At 41.2% G+C, this 18,873-nt stretch overlaps 1 protein-coding gene across 4 annotated transcripts in view; it reads left to right on the forward strand.

The window, feature by feature from the left end:
• Positions 1-18,873, forward strand: part of FMN1 (formin 1) — a 361,575-nt gene that overhangs the window by 260,058 nt on the left and 82,644 nt on the right. For all 4 annotated transcript variants that reach the window (XM_010965320.3, XM_074365871.1, XM_074365872.1 and 1 more), the window contains one exon: positions 6,358-6,450. In XM_010965320.3, the coding sequence (XP_010963622.2) occupies positions 6,358-6,450 (93 nt within the window). The remainder of the gene's footprint in view (positions 1-6,357; positions 6,451-18,873) is intronic.

Genomic DNA, 18,873 nt, shown 5'->3' on the forward strand with positions numbered 1-18,873 from the left:
AATCCTTAGGATTTTCTGTGTAGAATATCATGTCATCTGCAAACAGTGATAGTTTTACTTACTCTTTTACAATTTGGATTTCATCTATTTCTTTTTTCTTGTCTGATTGCTGTGGGTAGGACTTCTAATATGGTGTTGAATCAAAGTGTTGAGGGTAAGCATTTTAGTTTTCTTCCTGATCTTAGAAGAAGTACTTTCAGCTTTTCACTATTGAATGTGATGTTAGCTGTAAGCTGGTCATATATGGACTTTATTATATTGAGTTATGTTCCCTCTAAACCAAATTTCTGGAGAGGTTTAATCATAAATGGATGTTGAATATTGTCAAAAGCTTTTTCTGCATCTTTTGAGATAATGATATAGTTTTTATTCTTCGGTTTGTTAATGTGACATATCATATTGATCAGTTTGTGGATATTGAAAAAAATCCTTCTATCCCTGGAATAAATCCCACTTGATCGTGGTATATGATCCTTTTGATGTGTTGTTGGATTCAGTTTGCTGATATTTTGTTGAGGATTTTTGCAACTGCGTTCATCAGCGATACTGACTTGTAATTTCCCTTTTTATGTGATACATTTATCTGACTTTGTTATCAAAATGATGCTGGCCTCAGAGAATGAGTTTGGAAGCACTCCTTCCTCTGCAATTTTTTGGAATAGTTAGAGAAGGATGGGTTTTAGCTCTTCTCTAAATGTTTGGTAGAATTCACCTGTGAAGCATTTGGTCCTAAACTTCTGTTTGTTGGGAGGTTTATTATTAGTATTATTAATTATCATTATTATTATCATTATTATTACAGATTCAATTTCGTTACTGGTAATTGGTATGTTCATATTTTCTATTTCTTCCTGGTTCCATTTTGGGAGAGTATATACTTCTTGCAATTTGTCCATTTCTTCTAGGTTGTCCACTTATTTGAGTATAGTGGTTCATAGTCTGTCAGTTCTTTATGGGGTTTTAGCAGTCCTCTTTGATGGTCTTTTGGGCATGGAGCTCCTGGAAAGGACAGAGATCTTATAAAACTGAGGAGCAGGCAGTACTGGCACAGAACCACGGAGGGGGTAGGAATTAGGGAAGCAGAGAGGAGAAAAGAGAGAATTCCAGTTTGAAAAAGCAGAGCCTAGGTAAATCTTCCCTTTTCCCTAAAAATGTATTCTGACTTCATTACTAAGTCCTTATGTCCTTCAAATAATACAGAGAGACATGTACTGTGTTTTCCTTTAAAATGCCCATATCATTTGATCTGTTAAAATCATTAAGCGTGTACTAGATTTTAATGAATTATATCTGGATCTTGCCTCTATATCCTTCTAACCTACCCATGCTTTTTAAATGATTAAGAAAACTTTATTCCTTATTCTTAGGGGTCAGAAACCAAAAAACCAAAAAACAACAACAACAAAAAAACAGACAACCCCCTTTAGAGTCTAATCTTAAAACATTCAAAGCTGTATCTTTCCTTCCTCTAAAATGCTTCACAAGCACTTAACCTATTTTATTAACTTCAATGGAGATATAGACAATGTACCATATTACATGTTTCAAATGTACAACATAGTGATGCAGAATTTTTAAAGGTTATACTCCATTTATAGTTATTATAAAATATTGGCTATCTTTTACGTGCTTTATTTTATATTTATATTTTAAGTGCTTCACAAGCACTTAACCTTTAAATGAAAATACTCTCAATTTAGTGTCGATCATCTTATTATGTATTGGTTTTCAATATTTCATCTCTCACAATGATCACTTACTAGTAACCAACTTCAGGAATTAGTATATATTTTAATGTGTCAAATATAATAGAAAAAGAAGAGAGAGAGTCTGAAGTGCCTTTGGCTTCGTCTTGGCTTTTTTTGCCTGTGTCTGGGGCAACCTTGGTGGTCTAGCAATACCGTGTATGTGTCTTCTGGTTGGACAATAAATGACACTGGGGATTTGTCAGTGACCTGTCTCCTTTATGCACTGCCGGTCTCCAGTGTCATCGTTAATGAGTCTTCAGGTCTCCCATTTGTCTGCTCGAATGCATCCTGGCTAAGCCAAGTGAGTAAGTCGGAGTGGGCAAGCTGCCTGGCCACCAAGTGTGCAACTGTGCCGAGACAGTCGGAGGGCAGCCCTCTGCTTTGATCGTGGGGAGAAGTTTAATTCTAACAGGCCACGTGGGAGACTGGGCCCTTTGGGGTGCGGAGCAGACCTCAGGGCACAGCAGGGGAGCTGCTCTCCCCCTGGTTTGCACTGGTTCCAGTGTTTCTTAGTTCAAAACCGTGAGGCTCAGAGGCCAAGAGCACTTGCCTCACAGTTTGCTTCGTCTTTCCCCAGGAGTTTCTCTGTGAATTCTCACCGTGGGTGGTAGAACTTCAGCAAGGGAACAAAAATCATTATTATCTCTTTGTTCCAAACAGGAGATTTGCACTGGGGTGTATTTGCATAAATATAGTGCGTAGAATTTGTAGCACATAATCCCTGGCCATGACTTTCTTGCTCTGCTGGCTGTGACATGTTTCCCAACCAATTTTACAAAGTCATAAAAGCAACAAATAATATATATGAGGCCACTTGCTAGTGCCAGGCATTCTGCAGACTGCTTTACATGCATTATCTCACTAAATTCTCATATGCCTATGATCATGGAGGGGTTTGGCAAATGAGAAAAGCCACAGCCCACCTGGGCTCAGGTAGGTCTCGATCCATCCACGAGCCCTTTACCACAGCATTATGTGGCCTCTTAAATCTGAGCAGTTTGGTGGAGCCCAGGGGCTCTGTCCGCACAGCCAGGACAAAGGGGGAGCCACAATGATCAACCCCTGTAACTCAGGCAGAGGTGGAGATTTCGCTTATGTAATTGGGAAAAGAAGCTCTGCCTTGGGCTTTGCTTTGGCTAGGGAGAAGAAACTTTGAAGAAGTTCCCTTATGTGTTCTTACCAAAATGCAGGCATGCCTCAGCATCTATTATTTGTGTTCATGAAACATAGTGCTCTATAAGTGGAATGGAATTGTTGGAACTGGAATGTGGTAGAGGGCTAGTTAAGGGGTTCAAAAGACTCTCCTAATTTGTATTGTGAGACTAAATGTGGCTACCTGTGTTTTCAGATTCGGCTGGAAATCATCAGAAAAGTTTACATTGTCATGAAAGTTCTTGGAAAAATGCTAGTTCTTGAAAGCAGACCTCTTCCAAAGGGTGTCTGACCCGTCTCCTGTTTCTAGGCCTGCCCTCAGAACTACTCAATCAGGAGAATCATCTTTGCTACCCTTGCTTATGGCTTACAGATTGAAGTGGTGGATTTTTTTTTTTTTTTTTTTTTTTTTTTGGTTGGGATGTGGAGGGTCTTTAAAATACACTGGGCCCTTTCAAACCGGCTTGGGACAGTCACAGTGTTTGCAGAGTAGAGAGACTGGGACCCCTTGGTGTACCTCTCCTGGGAAGGAAGGCAAAGAATGGAGAGACGTGGAGGTCATATTGCACTGCTCGAAAGCCCACTCTGAGTCTGGGTCAACATTGCTAATTCTTTTCTGCCTTCCTCCATGTAAGAATCTAGTTAGGGTGAGGAGATCTGGTGCTTTAGCCAGATATGCATGGTGCTCTCTGGAAAAACTTGGGGATGAGCAAATAAACCTGCATGATGATTCAGAGGGATTAAGATAAATACACAAATATAATTAAAAGCAAAACATAAGTGCTCTGTGGAAGGTATATATTTGAAAGATGCAAAAACTTTGGATTGGAAAGGCTTTATGATGGTAGCAGCATCTCAGAAAAGGTTTTTTAGGATGAACAGGACTTTGTCAAATGCAGTGGAAGGTATGGGATGAGAGCAGAATAGGCAGAGAACCACCTGACTGAAGGCATGGAATTGGGAGCACTTGTTGATATTAATTTGGAAACACTGCATAATTTTGGTTTCATTGGGCAAATACATGTGGAAAATAGAGCTGAATAATAGAATGGTACCATAATGGAAAAGGCCTTAAATCTCAGGCCTGGGAGTTTAAATTTAGTTGAATTAGCAACGAGAACCCATTAATAGTTTCATCTTTCTTTTGTACCTTTCCCCCATTGTTTTCAGTGGATGGTCTTGTCTTATAATTACAGTGACCGGAGAACAATGAACAAGTTTCAGAGTTAGCTTTTGACCTCTTCTCCCTTCAAACAGAGCAATAAAACAGTACTTTCCACCCTTCCCCATCTCGGTAAATGGCACGTCCAGCCACGCATGTGCCCCCTCACCCTCAACCTTACCTGGACTGTGTCGTCAGCCAGCCCTGTTCATCCTGCCTGCAGGACACATTCCAGTTCTGTCTGCTCTGTCCCCCCACCTCTCTGATACCACTGTAGCCTGAAGTCACCACTTGGAGAGTAGAATAGTGGTGAAAAGTGGGTGCTTATCATTTGGCCACAGGCCCATCTCCTAGGAAAGAGGTAAAGGGAAATCCGATAATAGTAGACAATTATTAGTAGTCATTGGAGAGAGGACAGATACACTGACAAATAAAGGTGAAAATGTAAGGGGGGAAAAGGAATGTTTTGAAATGAAGGTTTGGCTGATTTTAAGGAATTTGTTCCAAGTCAAATAGATCATTAAAAAAAGAAAGAAAGGAAGGGAAGGAAACGAAGGGAAAGAAAAAGAAAAAAGGAAGGAAGGAAAGAAGGAAGGAAGGTAGGAAGGAAGGGGAAGGGCAAGGGCAGGGAAGGGAGAAAGAAAATCTTTGCATCCCAATGGACAGGGTTTCCTAGACAGCACTGGAATGCTTATCAGAATAGCTAATCACAGATATTCAAAAGAGAGTATCAAAAATTTTAAGAAAGTAACAGCGTCGATAGGAAGAGCCCGAACTTAGACCCTGGTGTCCTGTGATCTGCCTCATGGTCCCAGGCAGGAATCCTGGTAGCGCATTCTGAGAACGTAGCTTGCCAGAGTTTCCTCACATCATGCTTTCATCTTCAACACAGTTGACTGTCTCCCAGAGTTAGCTAGGATTCCAGCAATCCAGCTGGCAATACCACAAGAAAAACTGTCATTTCGAGGGACCCTTAAGTGACCTCTTTGGCATTTTCTGTGCTTCAGGGCTGACGGGCCTGTGGATTGCCTACATAGTAAACATTCAGGAATGCTAGTTTTGAAAACACCAAGTTCTTTTTGCTTTTCTTTTTTTTTTAATTGAAGTATAGTCGACTTACAGCGTTGTTTTAATTTCTGATGTACAGCCTAGTGATTCAGGTATACATATATTCCTTTTCATATTCTTTTTCATTATAGACTGTTGCAAGGTATTGAATATAGTTCCCTGTGCTCTACAGTGGGACCTTGTTTATCTATTTTATATATAGTAGTTACTATAACACAAAGTTCTTGTATACGAATTTCCCAACATAAATTAAGGCATCCTTTCTAACGGTCTTCTTCCAAACTGCCTTACCTTTTGCTTATGTAAATACCTTCAGGAATATACCTTTATTTTTTGAAGCAGGTGTCATGATTTCTGTATGGTGAAAATACAGTGCTTTAATATATTCTCTTCGACAAAGACATGTCTGTAACTTCTAGCCATGATCAATGAGCAGAAGTGATCACGATTCAGTTCTAGCTTTGGAGAAACGGAGCGTTTCTTTCCCCAGTGCATTGCTGCCTCTGGCACAGACATGCAGAAACCTCAGGGAAATGCGTCTTGCCTTTTGTGATGGTGAACTGTGGATTATTGTGGTTTCCATATCACCAAGTGAGAACTAAGTTGAGGGGTCTTGATTATCAAAAAAGCAACCGATTGTAAATTCTAGGTATTCTGTCTGAAGTTAATCACATAAATTGATTTCACATGTGTTAATGGAGTATTACTGGGAAGGGTAGATGAACAGGAGTGGAGAGAGATTCAGTCCTCTCTAACCTGGAGTTAGTTCTCATGCTGGGACGTAGGTGTCACCTTGAGGAATCACCAGTTTGGTGGTTCCAGGCCCTGGAATTCCTGCAAAATCTGTTTCAATCTCTACTTTTGAGTATGAGTCTGAAGAGGGTCTGAGCCTTTAATTCCCTAGGACTAGTCCCTAGGTAGTTTTTGCCTCTCTTTATTTTTGAGAGACCCAAAGCAGCGTAACTTACCTGTCCCAAGTCAGAGGTTTTGCTGCTCTTAAAAAAAAAAAAAAAAAAAAAGTTCGAGGTGATGCATTTCCCTATTCTTAAAAAAAAAAGTGTAGAGTGAGCTAATTATTTTTCTTTGTTTTTGCTTTTTCTCCTGTAATTTGGATAACCGGCGATTGTTAAGAATTTTGCACTGTTAATACCCAAGTGCAGAGCACAGAGCACAAGTTCAGCAAATCCGAGTCCTTGAGAAAGTCTAATGGCCACCTTCTCTTCACAGCAAGTGAGAAGCAGATGGCGGTGGTGTGTAAGGAGTCGCCGAAGGAGTATCTGCAGCCGTTCAAGGACAGACTTGAAGAGTTCTTCCAGAAAGGTAGGAGCCGTGTCAGCTGTATGTGCGGGACACTCTGAAACGCCCTTCCTTCCCCAATCTTTCTCTGAGACCCACCCACGTGCATCCTGTCTGAGCACCGGCAGCTCCAGTGCTTCCATCAGCCCATCTTCCCAGGGCGGATATGCACTCAGGGTGGATGGAGTTGTCCTGCAGCCTTTAAATCACCTTTCAAATCTGCTTTCATATTTTAAATCCTTCAACATTACTCCTGCTCTTGTAAATTGTGTGAGGGAAGGCTTTCCCTTTGTCTTTTCATGGATCCCAAGGGGATCCTCGGTGCATGTTAACTGACAGGCGACGTCCATACAAGGCATGTGCAGTTGTGCAGGCGGACGGTGCTTTTCTGGCTTTACGAGTATAGCAACTGGGAAACTTGTGTTGCATTTTCTATTCCTTTTCAGAAAGGAAAATTGGGGCCAGGTGAATGTCACACATCCAGTCACTTGGCACCCATCAGCGCCATGGGGTTCGCAGATGGAAGTGATATGCAGGAGACCCAGTACTTATTTGAAAATCTTACCAAGTTTTGTTCCTTCCTCCATGGTTTTGGCAGGAATAGGGAACTATTGTTGATCACTGGTAGTGAACGTGAATATTTAATGCCTTTTGGATATTTCCTATCCTGATTTCTCAACTTGAGTCTAAGATGTGAAACAAAAATAAATGTGGGTCACAATTTCTAGGTATAAGATAAATAAGTCATGGGGATGTTATATACAGGCTGGTGACGCTAGTTAACAATACTGTATTGTGTATTTGAAGGTTGCTAAGAGAGTAGATCTTAAAAGTTCTCATCCCAAGAGAAAAAATTTGTTTAACTGTTCATGGTGACGGATGTTAACTAGACTTATTGTGATGGCCAGTTCACAATATATATACATATATTGAACCATTATGTTGTACACCTGAAACTAATACAATATTATATGTCAATTACATCTCAATAAAGGGGAAAAGAAGTGTTGGGTAGTCAGAGGGCTCTTCTGTTTTTGCTAGTAAGTCAGAAGAAATGCACATAGGAGTCTTTGGGGGTATATCAACATGCTGTTTTTATTTGTTAATAAGGCCACATGATACCACACCATCAACCAAAGATTATTAAGCAGGGTAAGTCCATAAAGTATGGCCAAGGCACCTTGGGAGTTGGCGGGGAAATTGTCAGTCAGTGAGTCAGAGGAACTTCATTCCAGCTGGTCCCTTGGTGCAGAGATCACTGCTCCCCCGTCCTGGATGAGGGCTCATTTGTGTTGAGGCAGAGCTCACAGTTCAACCTTGGCCACGGCTGAACTTCAGATACGATGGAAGTAACGGAAGTAACGTCATCAGGCAAGGTATCATTTAGAGAGCACACAGTGATACCAGCACTTACGGGGTCTGTGACTAAAATTAGGTGGGCTCTGTGTATGACTTATTAAACTAGATGGATTGCTTTATGATTATGTCCTATAAATATAACCAAGATGGCCTGAAGAACAGCATGAAGTATTTCCCTTTGCTGACCCCCAATTTATACTTCTGAGATATGTATAACTAACTTGAAATTAGGCTCATGTGTAATTAGATTCCATTTCTATTTTTAATTGCTATTGTTCTATATCTAGGAAATTCTGCAATGTGTCTATCTGGGTACTATCTGCCTTATGCTGTAATGGCCTTGTAATCCTTTCTCTTTCAGCATTTTAAAACACCTGTATTGTGAACTTTATTCTTTTTGTGGGAAAAAAAAGATAAGTATGAATAGATTTAGAACATTGAAATTCCTCTTCCATGCCTTGGAAAAGGCATTTATAGAACACTGTTTGGAGTTACGTGTAAACTTCTCTACAAGGTTTCCAAAAAATTGTTGATCTCTTCTGAGAAGAGGTAATTGAAGTTGAGGCAAACTGGACTTCGTGTCCCAGAGGCAGGGATGTGGCCCCAGTAAGCTGTCCTGAGAAAGCCCTAGATCAGTGGTTCTCAGCCCTGGCCGCACACTAGAGTCACCTGGGGGAGATTTTTTTTAAGATTTCAACACCTCCACCAAATTCCAGACCTACCACCAGCATCTCTGAGTGTGGGTCCAGGCATCACCATTTTTCCTTATTCCCCTGGTGATTCCAGGGTGCAGCCCAGGTAGAGAACCACTATTCTCAAGCTCAGTTCACCTTTTAATGTATATTCAAAGATATTTCTTCAGAGCCTGCTATGTATCAGGCACTGTGATAGACACTGGGACTCCTAAAATGAATCATATACTCCTTGTATATGGTCCTTGTATACATCCCTCCCCTAAGGACTGTCCTATTGGGGAAAAGTCTACAATTGAATAAAGGAGTCACCTCTCCTTTACCCAACAGAGTGAAAGGAAGATGGAAAGGACATAGGAATAATCTCAAATTATGATTAAGACCAAGTTAACCAAAAGGAGACACAAAAAGGATTCGAAGGACAATTACCATTCTATAAAGAATTTTAAATTTTAAGTCAGTCTGAAACATTCCCAGGTATTGTGTGGTGAAAGGAGCCACTGTTGAAATACCTGTGACTACTGACTCATTACTGAACTTAGCTGGTCAAAGAACAGTCTAGAATTGTGCTACCCGGTAGGGCAGGCATGAGCCACACACAGCCACTGAGCAGCTGAAATGTGGCTAATCCAAACTGAGGTGTGCTGTGCAGAACAAACACACACCGGATTTTGAAGGCAGAACCAAGAAAATATAAAATACTTCATTTCTGCTTTTTTATATTGGTTACATGGTAAAATAACATTTTTAATATATTGGGTTAAATGAGCAAAATATGTTATTAATGTTAGTTAACCTGTTTCTTTTCACTTTTAAGCATGGCTACTAGAACATTTAATATCGTATCTGTCACTTGCATTATATTTCTGTTGGACAGGGCTGTCTAGAAGTACTGTCCCTTGGCCTCCCCCATCTCATCCCCTCATTCTCCTCTGCATGTTACTGCTCTACCATTGCAACTTGAACCCTGGGTTATTGGAAGGCAGTATCATGAGCTAGCCCTCCCCACTTTTGCTCTGGGTCTGGTCGTCGTTTGGCTCTCAGGCGTGGGTGCTTAACTGAAGGAGGTGACAGCATGCTACTCCATCAGGCTGCTCCTCTGTGGTTCAGGGGGTGGGGGCCTTTCCAAGTTGCAGTGTATCCCAATGCAATATCCCTTGGCTACTATGGAGTTCCAAGTAGTGGTCCCTTTTTTTTGGAGATGATTCACTGATTCATAGAAACTGTAGGATTTCCCGTCTACTATAAATATGCTTCCATCCTAGATAATCAAGTTTTATCATACAGTTTAAGTATAGTATCTCATCTAAGGCGCCATTCATTTATAAGAAATGCCATTATTCCAAGTACTACTAAGAAAGAAAAATTGCTGCCAATTAAATCATGGCATGTCAGATTATTAGATGTACCCCAGTATCAGTGGTGATGAAATATAAAAATTCCATCAATTTTAAATGGATGTAATGCAGTGCTATAATTAGACATACAGGCTCAGAGAGGAGGAATGACTGACACTTCCAGGAAGTCAGAGAAGACTTTGAGCAAAGGAGAAGTTTTTGTTCAGATCTGAGTGGAAAAAAAAAAAAACCAAACCAAAGATGATGACATTGACAGTGGTGACAATGATTGCTCACGTTTGGTGGTTGCTTCTATATGCCTGGCACCATGGGGAGCCGATCATTTTCCTTAGTCTTCATCCAACCATCTGAAGTAAACACTTTTATCACCCCGTTGTACCGATGAGGACACTGAAGATTAGGAATTCTCAGCAGGCAAGTTATGAAGGGAATTCCAGGTAGAGGAAAACACTGCAAATCTCAGGATGAAAGGCGTGATGTGTTTTAGGGGAGTGGTAAGAGACTTGGTGTGGCTCTAGGGCACATGGAAGGAACACAAGACCCAGAAGGAGAGGAGGGTCACAGTATGACTTGCTGAAGAATTCGAACTTTCTCTTAGAGGCATCCAAGAGCCTTTGAAAAATAGTGTGGGTGGGAGTGACAAGGTTTTGTTGGGTTGGTTTGTTTTGATGTTGGTGTGTTGGGATCATTTTGCTTTTTGTTGTTGTTAGTAAATATATTACAACTAAGAACAACATAAAAAAGAGTTGGAATAGTGAGACTGGAAGCCAGCCTGTGGAGCTCTTCCACAGCAGTCCAGGCAAAGGACGGTTAAGAACTTGAGCAAAAGCAATCCCCGTAAAAATAAGAAAGAGCTGGGGGGAACACACTGATAAAGCTGGTAGGAGTTCCAGGACTAGGTAACCTAGGGGAAGTACAAAAACAGAGGAGAAAAGGGTAATTATCCTTTCTCATGCTCAAATAACTGGCTGGACACTGTCGTGGAGGACATATTTGGGATGGAAAACAATGACAAAATTTGCACATGCTGATTGGATAAACGTTTGAGACACACGGGTAGAATATTGGCCTCATAGGAGAGCACCGGGTGAGACTTGAGAGGGTGACAGGAACGAATGAGACAGCCCAGAGAGGGGCTGGAGAAAGAGAAGGTCCTGAAATATCAGAGTACCTGAGCACAGGGTGTAATATAATAACCATAATTGAGGAAGGATGCTTCTGTACTTCCACAGTACTTGAGTATTTGGTAGGAAAGCCCGTTTTCTACTAGAGGGTCTTATCACTCAAAGTCTTAAGCAATTGCATTCTTTGTGCCTGAGGAGTCACACACACGTGTTGTGACTCAGTTGATTCATGGTTAGGCTAATTTTCATTTGAGCTGCAGCTCAGTTCTTCTAACCATCGTGATGAATTAATTTTCCTTTGTAAATCATATCCTGTTGCCACACTCAAGTGGAGATGATGTGTCCATCCTTGGGTCTTTTATCATCCTTCCCGTCTCAGAATAGTGTTACTTGACACAACTCTGGTCCTTGATCTTAACTAATTTCATTTCCTGTGCAGAATCGAAAGTCATTTTTATGGGACCTCTTTTCAGAGTTGCAATCTCCATGGCATCTGAACCCTATTCTTTACGTGGTTTTTCTTTTCCACGGTAGGCTCTTATTGATTCCAGTTTACAGCTCCGTTCAGCGTGACCTTGTGCAGACATTATGTGAGCCCGTGATTTCCCACCCTCAGATCAAACATGGTCATAATGATACGGCCTTCAAAAATGTGATGCTCGCATTAAAAGTCTCCATAAACATGGCAGGGATCCTGTAATTGAAAGAAGGCGCAGAACAACTGATTAGATCCTGGGTATAGATCTTTAGGGTGGTCTTTTCATGCTGTTAAATTGGTCATTTGTATTTATAGCCTTGGCAGGGAGGGCTGGAACCTACACTGGTGCTCATACCAGCCCCCTCCCACCCTTGGCCTTTTCTCATTCTCCGTTAGTTTTACCTGGCATCATTGAGCAGCCCCGAATCAAAGCAAATCTGAATGAGCCATGCTAGTCTTCCTTTGTCCAGCTATCTTCTAAGGGTCCTTGACCAGCTGGGATGAAAGATATTCTAATGTCAAGAACTGTTTTCTAGTAAAAAGTGAGTAGATAAATTTACAAAGCTTAGAAGAAAACCTCTGATTTCACACATTGAATACAAAGAGAATTATCTGCATAGCTGTGTACCCCTGATAGCTGGAACTGTCTGGACCTATTCATTTTCTCATCTTGACATGATACAGGCTTAGCCTGGTCCATAATAGGTGTTAATAATCATTTTTTGAATTAATGAACAAAGAGCCTCAGGCTTCCCTCTCCCCCACATGGGTTTCCTATTTAAATCCTTTTAGTGTTGTGTAAATCATGCCAGAATCTGGTAAGATGCATTTTTGGTCTACAATGCATGCCTGTGGTCAGGTCCCCTCGATATCAAGACATCTATCTATTTTGAAGATATGTGTATAATCCATTCTTAATAAATATTTAGCTCAGATTAGATTTAGCTCAGATTCAGTTGATAACTGAACCCTAGTAAACAGGAGAATAGGAGTAGTTATTAGATAATCACTTCAACCCCCAGAATGTAGAAAGAAAACCATCTGAGTCACCGTATTCAAGCTTTTAGGTTACAGCGATCTGGACAGTGTGACCTGTGGAAGGAACTGATTCTTACATTCTTTAGAGCTTGTGGAAGGACAAACTATGACTGGGGGAACACACATTCTGCATGGGCCAAAGTGAGTTCTTGTGTACGTCACTATTCTAAAAAGAACCAGCCGGGATGCCTCCAAAGAACATCAAATGGCCAAGAATTAAGATAATCAGTTGTGATTTCCAGGTCACTGAAGTAACAGAGCATTAATCCTTGCAAGGTGAGAAAAGCTATCTTATCAACTGTCTATGGTGTTTGCGATAAAATTTTTTCTCTCAAGATTGCTTCCCCTTTTAGGGCTTCCCCATTGTGGTCTCATTTGGGGTCCCTTGGCCTGCTGAACCTAGCCCTTTAGGTTTAATTTCCAAAGAACTGGAAATTAAATGTTCCCACTCACAGCTTCTTTCCCTCCTGTGGGTGTCAGATTGGATGGCTTAGAAAGACTTTCGAGGGCCTCCTGTACTTTCCTTCCCTCATGAATGGAGAGCCAGCTCTATGAGCTAGTACCCTGCTTTCTTTCCTTGGGGTCCTCCTCCTCTACATCCCTTCCCAACAGCCCCAGACAGTAAGATCCTGCCCACACATACGCGCGCACACATACCCCCTCAAGTTATTTCTCCTGGACTTACATTGCCTCTGTTCATGTTGCTCATGGTTCTGTCACTCTCTTGTGATGTCTGTAACTGAAGTGTCCATGAAGAGACCTCTTGCTCTAAAATGGACAATGTTCTGTCCTTTCTTCATCCTTTGTTCCCTGTTGCCTTACAATCCTGTTCTCCATTTCATTTGGGTCCTCTTACTTCTTCATTACACAGACGTCTTAGGTGTTTTGATGGGCTCTTTCCTAAACAGACAGGATGAGAGTAAGGATCGACCTCTCAGATTACCCCAGCACACAACGTCTTCTAAACCTAACACTAGTATGGGTCCAGTCATCAGTCGTTTCCACCTCAAGACCATTATTAGGATCTAATCTCTCCCATGGGTGTTTGGATCTGAAACCTTAACTCTAATTTTTGAAAGAAAGGCTTTGTTTCCTGTCTTTAAACAATGTCTCTGAACTACGTACAGGTGAAAGAGAGATGGTGGTGGTTGGGTTTGGAGGGAAGTGTAGGGTATGGATTGATAACTCTATCTGGGTCTTGTCTAGCGCAGCAGAGATTCAGAAACACACACACGAACTCGGCAACAGCTCCGAGCTTATGAGACAGAGATGCTTTAGTGGAACACGGATGGTTCCTTAACATTGTTATCACTTTGAGTAGGGACTTTAACCACGTAAGCAGTAAAGTATTACTAGGGCCCATCTCATGGTGGTGGAGTTGGTGTCAATGTGATGCCTTCTTTTCCCTTTCTTTGTGGCAGAATCCAAGACCCTTTGAGATTATGGGGCCACAACTACAATGACCCTTTTCCCATGAGGAGAAACATCCCAGGTAGAAGCAGTGGATGGGGCCAAGTGAGCCAGGCTCTTTCTTCCTATGTACAGACCATCTTGTCCACTTGTAAATTCTCTTTCCATATTTCATTGGCTTGTTTTATAAAACCTTGAAGTAGACTAAATTGTGTCCCCGAGAAGCAGGGTTTTAGTGACTTCTGAAGTTTTAGTCATCATACCGAGATAGAATCGTGCTATTTAATCTTCCTATCAGGGCTACATGTACACTTTTCAGTTAAAATTATTTGGGTTTTGTTTTTTTTTTAACTATTCAGAATGTAGCAGAGCACTGTGCTTGAAGTTAGAAGACCTAGGTTGGAACCCTGGCTTCACCACTTCTGTGTGTGATTCGGGGCAAGTTTTTAAAATTTCTCTTAGCCTTTTTTTCCTTTTCTGTAAAATGGGAATAGTAATATTTCCTGCATAGTGTCAATATGAAGATCACGTGAGGTCATGTGAAACTACCATGTGAACTATAAGGCATTGATAAAATACAGTGTCTTATTTTTAGAGTGTGGTTATTGTCCCACCATCTCCCTCCATGAGAAATACCAATTGGTTGAAATTTTCCCTTGGGTTTCAGTGCAGACAGGGATTTGGGAGGATTCTTCTTTTGGTCTGATGGTTTTCTTTACTAGTATACTTGTGTTCCTTTCTTTTTAGTTTTTGTGTATCTACTGTAGGTTTTGTGGTTACCACAGGATTCATCATATATGTTGAGTTATAAATATATCTACTTGTTTAAAACTGGTAGTCATTTAAGTTCAAACACATTCTAACAGATCTACATTTTTTTACTCCCCTCCCCCACATTTTGTGTTTTTGATGTTATAATTTACATCTTCATGTTTACCCCTTAATTGGTTGTTATAATTATAGTTGTTTTTGAATTTTTTGTCTTTCACTCTTTGTACTGGCTTAAGAGGTTGGTCCTCAGGTCTTACTATATATTTGCCTTTCCTAGTGGAATATTTTTCTTTCCGGTGGATTATTTCTTTTCCACTTAGAAAAGACCCTTCAACATTTGTTTCAGGATAGGGTTAGCACTGGTGAACTCCTTTAGTTTCTGCTTATCTCAGAAGTTCTCCATCTCTCCTTCTGCTCTAAATGATACTCTTGCTGGGTGGCGTATCCTAAGTGACAGGTTTTCGCCTTCAGTGCTCTGAATAAATTGTGTCACTCAGTAATCAGCTGATAGCTTTGAGGATTCCTCCCCCCCCCTTTTTTTTTTTTTTTTTTTTTGACTTTTTGTTTTTCTCTTGCTCCTTTTAGAGTTCCCTTTAACTCTTGCCATTTTAATTATGACATGTCTTGGTGTAGCTCTGTTTGGATTCATCTTGTTTGGGACCCTGTGTGCTTCCTGCCCCTGGGTATCTGTTTCCTTCTTCAGGTTTGGGAAGTTTTCAGCCATAATGTCCTCAAATACTTTTTTGATCCTTCTCTCTCCTTCTGGGACCCTTATCGTGTCAATGTTGGTTTGCTTAATGTTCTCCCAGAGATCTCCTAAACTGTTCTCATTTTTTAACATTTGTTTTTCTTTCTGCTGTTCTGATTAGATGATTTTCATTATTCTATCTTCCAGATCACTTAGGTGTTCTTCTGTATCATTTAGTCTGTTACTCATTCCATCTAGTGTGACTTTTTTAATTCAGCTGTTGAATTCTTCATTTCTGATTGGGTCTTTTTTATATTTTCTAGTTCCTTCCTAAAATTTTCATGGTGTGCATCTGTTCCCTAACATTTTTTATTACCAAGGCTTTGAATTCTTTTTCTGGTAAATTGTTTATTTCTGTTTCATTGTTTATTTTTTCAGGGATTTTTCTTTTGCTTTTTCAATCTAGAGCAATTTCTCTGCCTTTTCTGTCTGTGAGAATTTTTGTGAGACAGGTACCTATTACAGTTTTGAAGGTGTGTTCTTATGTGAGAGCATCCTTTACAGACTGCATGTGCCAGATGCCTTTGGTGGGAGAGCTGGGTCTGACCTGGAGACAAGTCATATCTTTCCCCAGGGTGTGCTGGCAGCTATCACCTTGAGTAGGGGGTGAGGCTGGGGATGGAGGGGCTAGAGCTGGAGCTGGAAGTGAGGCAGGACTTCCCCTCTGCTCAGTGGTCATCACCACCCTATTGGTGGCAAGATCTGGTCCCAAGTAGCTGGAGCAGAAGCCCTAAGGGTTGGGCCTGAGCTGGCTTCTTCCCTCTAAGTGTGTGTTTTCCTCTCTCCCTGCACTGGGGCCCTTGCCCCAGAGTGGGGTGCTGAAGCAAGTAGGGTCCATGCAGGCTCTCAGCTCATTGGTCACAGGGGCCTGAGCTGACTCTGATGCTCTGCCTGTGCAGGCACCCACAATTGTTTCCCTCACTACACACAGCACAGCCTTGGGTGCAAGTCCCCTTTGTCCCTCACAGCCAATCACTGACCCCAGTTTCTACCAGCCTGTTGTGGAGCCACACAGCAGGCAGGCTGGGGTCCACAGTTGACTCTGAGCATGTATCATCAGCAGGTGAGCTGAGGTGGAGTGCTGCAGTCAGAGGTCTGGGTGGCTTCTGATGCACTGCTTGAGTAAGTGCCAACAATGGCCACTGCCGGCCCACCCGCCCAGGCTTTGCCACAGGATCAGGTCACCTCTCCGTCGCATGGTCAAGTCTTCTCCCTGGTCATGGCTGCCCCAGATCCAGTGCTGTGCTCCTGTTGTCCCAGCAGGCCTCCAACAAGCCAAGAGGGCTCATCTCCCCCAGTAGGACTCCAGCAGTGGGACAGTCTGTGTTCAGCTTGCTCACTTCCCAGAATGGGTGTCCACCAGTGCAATCTCCCATTTTCTCTGCATTCCTTCTCAAGAGCACAGGTCCCAAGCCAATCACTTTTCTTCCCTTCCTACGCAATTACACATGTTATCTTTCTTTCAGCCTTGGTTGTACAAGAGTCCTTCTGCCAGTTTCCAGTTAGTTTTCAATGAGGATTGAAATCCACGTGCAGATGTATTTTTGATGTGTTGGGGTGGGGTGGTGAGCTCTGTGTCCTTTTACCCTGCTATTTTGATTGATCTTCAGAAAGCTTCTTGACTTCAACAGTTAAAATGCAGTACTTCATTTAATCTTTGCAGCAGTGATTTGAGGCTGATTTTTTATCCCTAACTTTCCAATTAAGGAAACTGAGTATAAGAATTTCAGTAACTTACTCAAGGTCAGTGTGATCTTAATCCCAGTGTTGGTACGTTAATCCCAACGTTGGTACGTTGCCATTCTAAAAACTTGGGAAATCATTTACTTTTTCTGTGTCCCAAGACTCTGGTGGCTAACTTGAAATAAGACTTCCTCTTACTGTCTAAATGAGAAAAACGTGAGAATAGCAGACTCATCCACCATAGCTTAACCCCAGCAACTCCCATTCCTGGAGTCCTGATAGAGACCCCGTTCTACCTCCCCCAACAGTTAACAAGTTTCATTTGTATTTTGGAAAGAATTGTGGTGACAAGTAGTTAAGTATTTTATGGAATCGGTATTGAGCTCTGCATTCTTGCATAATAGTTGTTTTTCATGATAAATTGCTTTGTGAAATTGCTGCCTCAGCCACGACTTCCTCTTTGGATTCTTGACAACTGTCATTGAGGTTTTCATCAGTGATTGATTGCTATCACATGACTTCTCTCTGAATTACTCAGTTATTGTCTTCATGTTGGAAGAACTTAACACCTATAATGCCTTCTGGGAGTTATTGCACAGAATATGTATTATATAATATGTGGTCTTGCAGATCACGTACAACTCTGGAAAGATCTCTTCATTCTTTCAAAAAATACAGGTCTGTTTCTTCTGTGGGGTTCATTCTGCTCAGGAAGAATTGTGCAGCACTAGTGGGAGCCCAGGACTGAATGAGATAATGTACGTGGAGCACTTAGCACAGAGCCTGGCACTGTATGTATCAGTTACTGTTACATTCTCAGGCATCTTCCCACAATTTTATCAGAAGGTTCAGAGGATGGAGCTCAGAAAGCCAGTCACAGAAGTCTTATTTCCCAACAGTGTGAATAGCTGCTGTTCCAAGTTCAAATGGCAAAAATTAAATAATTACAGTAAAATGTCTTAAGTATCAGGGAGAAAATCATGTTCATCTAGTCATCTCCTCTAAAAGTAAGTCAAAAGCAAAGACTGTAAGCTGGATTTCCCTAAGACCTGAAGCTTCCTTTTTTTGTAGACCATCACATATGCAATTAGAGGAAGAATCTGGGAAGCAGAGTGAACGTAAGTTAAAAGGCACCAGATATGCACGAGCTTTTCTACAGTATTTTTCTGCCATTAAAATTTTAATTTTAAAGTATAATTGTAATTTCTATAATTACATCTTAATGATAGAAAGTATTTGCATAATTCCATCAAAGATGACATACCTTCGTGGCAACCCAAATCAACAGTATTACCACCTAGGGGCCACTGAGTGGAAGTGCAAACACGTGATCCTTGGGACTCACAAACAGTCCAAGTGCCTTGTTTCAGTGGCTAAAAGTGATTGAAAATGACAACGAGTACCACTAGAGCAAACAACTTTAACTATCCTTGATAACTGTTAATTGCCAGAACATTGAAACTCTACTTTCTAGCAGATGGGAGAAAGATGAGACTTTGAAAGGTTGCAAACTGAGGCTAGAGAATGTGATCATTTAATGCCTTAATCATTTTGTTAATCTTTTGAATTGAGAAGAACTGTATCTGCCTTTCTCTTTCTGTGTTTGTGTAAGTTTTATATTGATTCCTACTCTTTTTCTTCAGAAATAAAAACTGTGTATTTGAGTAGATCATAACTGTTTTTAACAGCGGTAAACAGTGGTTTGTGGGTTGGTTTTTTTTTTTTCACTATAGGAAATATATGTCAGTTCATGGCATTTCATAAAATCAGCAAAGGCTAAGTGCTT

This window comes from Camelus bactrianus, chromosome 6 (assembly GCF_048773025.1).
Source record: "Camelus bactrianus isolate YW-2024 breed Bactrian camel chromosome 6, ASM4877302v1, whole genome shotgun sequence".
NCBI lineage: Eukaryota > Metazoa > Chordata > Mammalia > Artiodactyla > Camelidae > Camelus > Camelus bactrianus.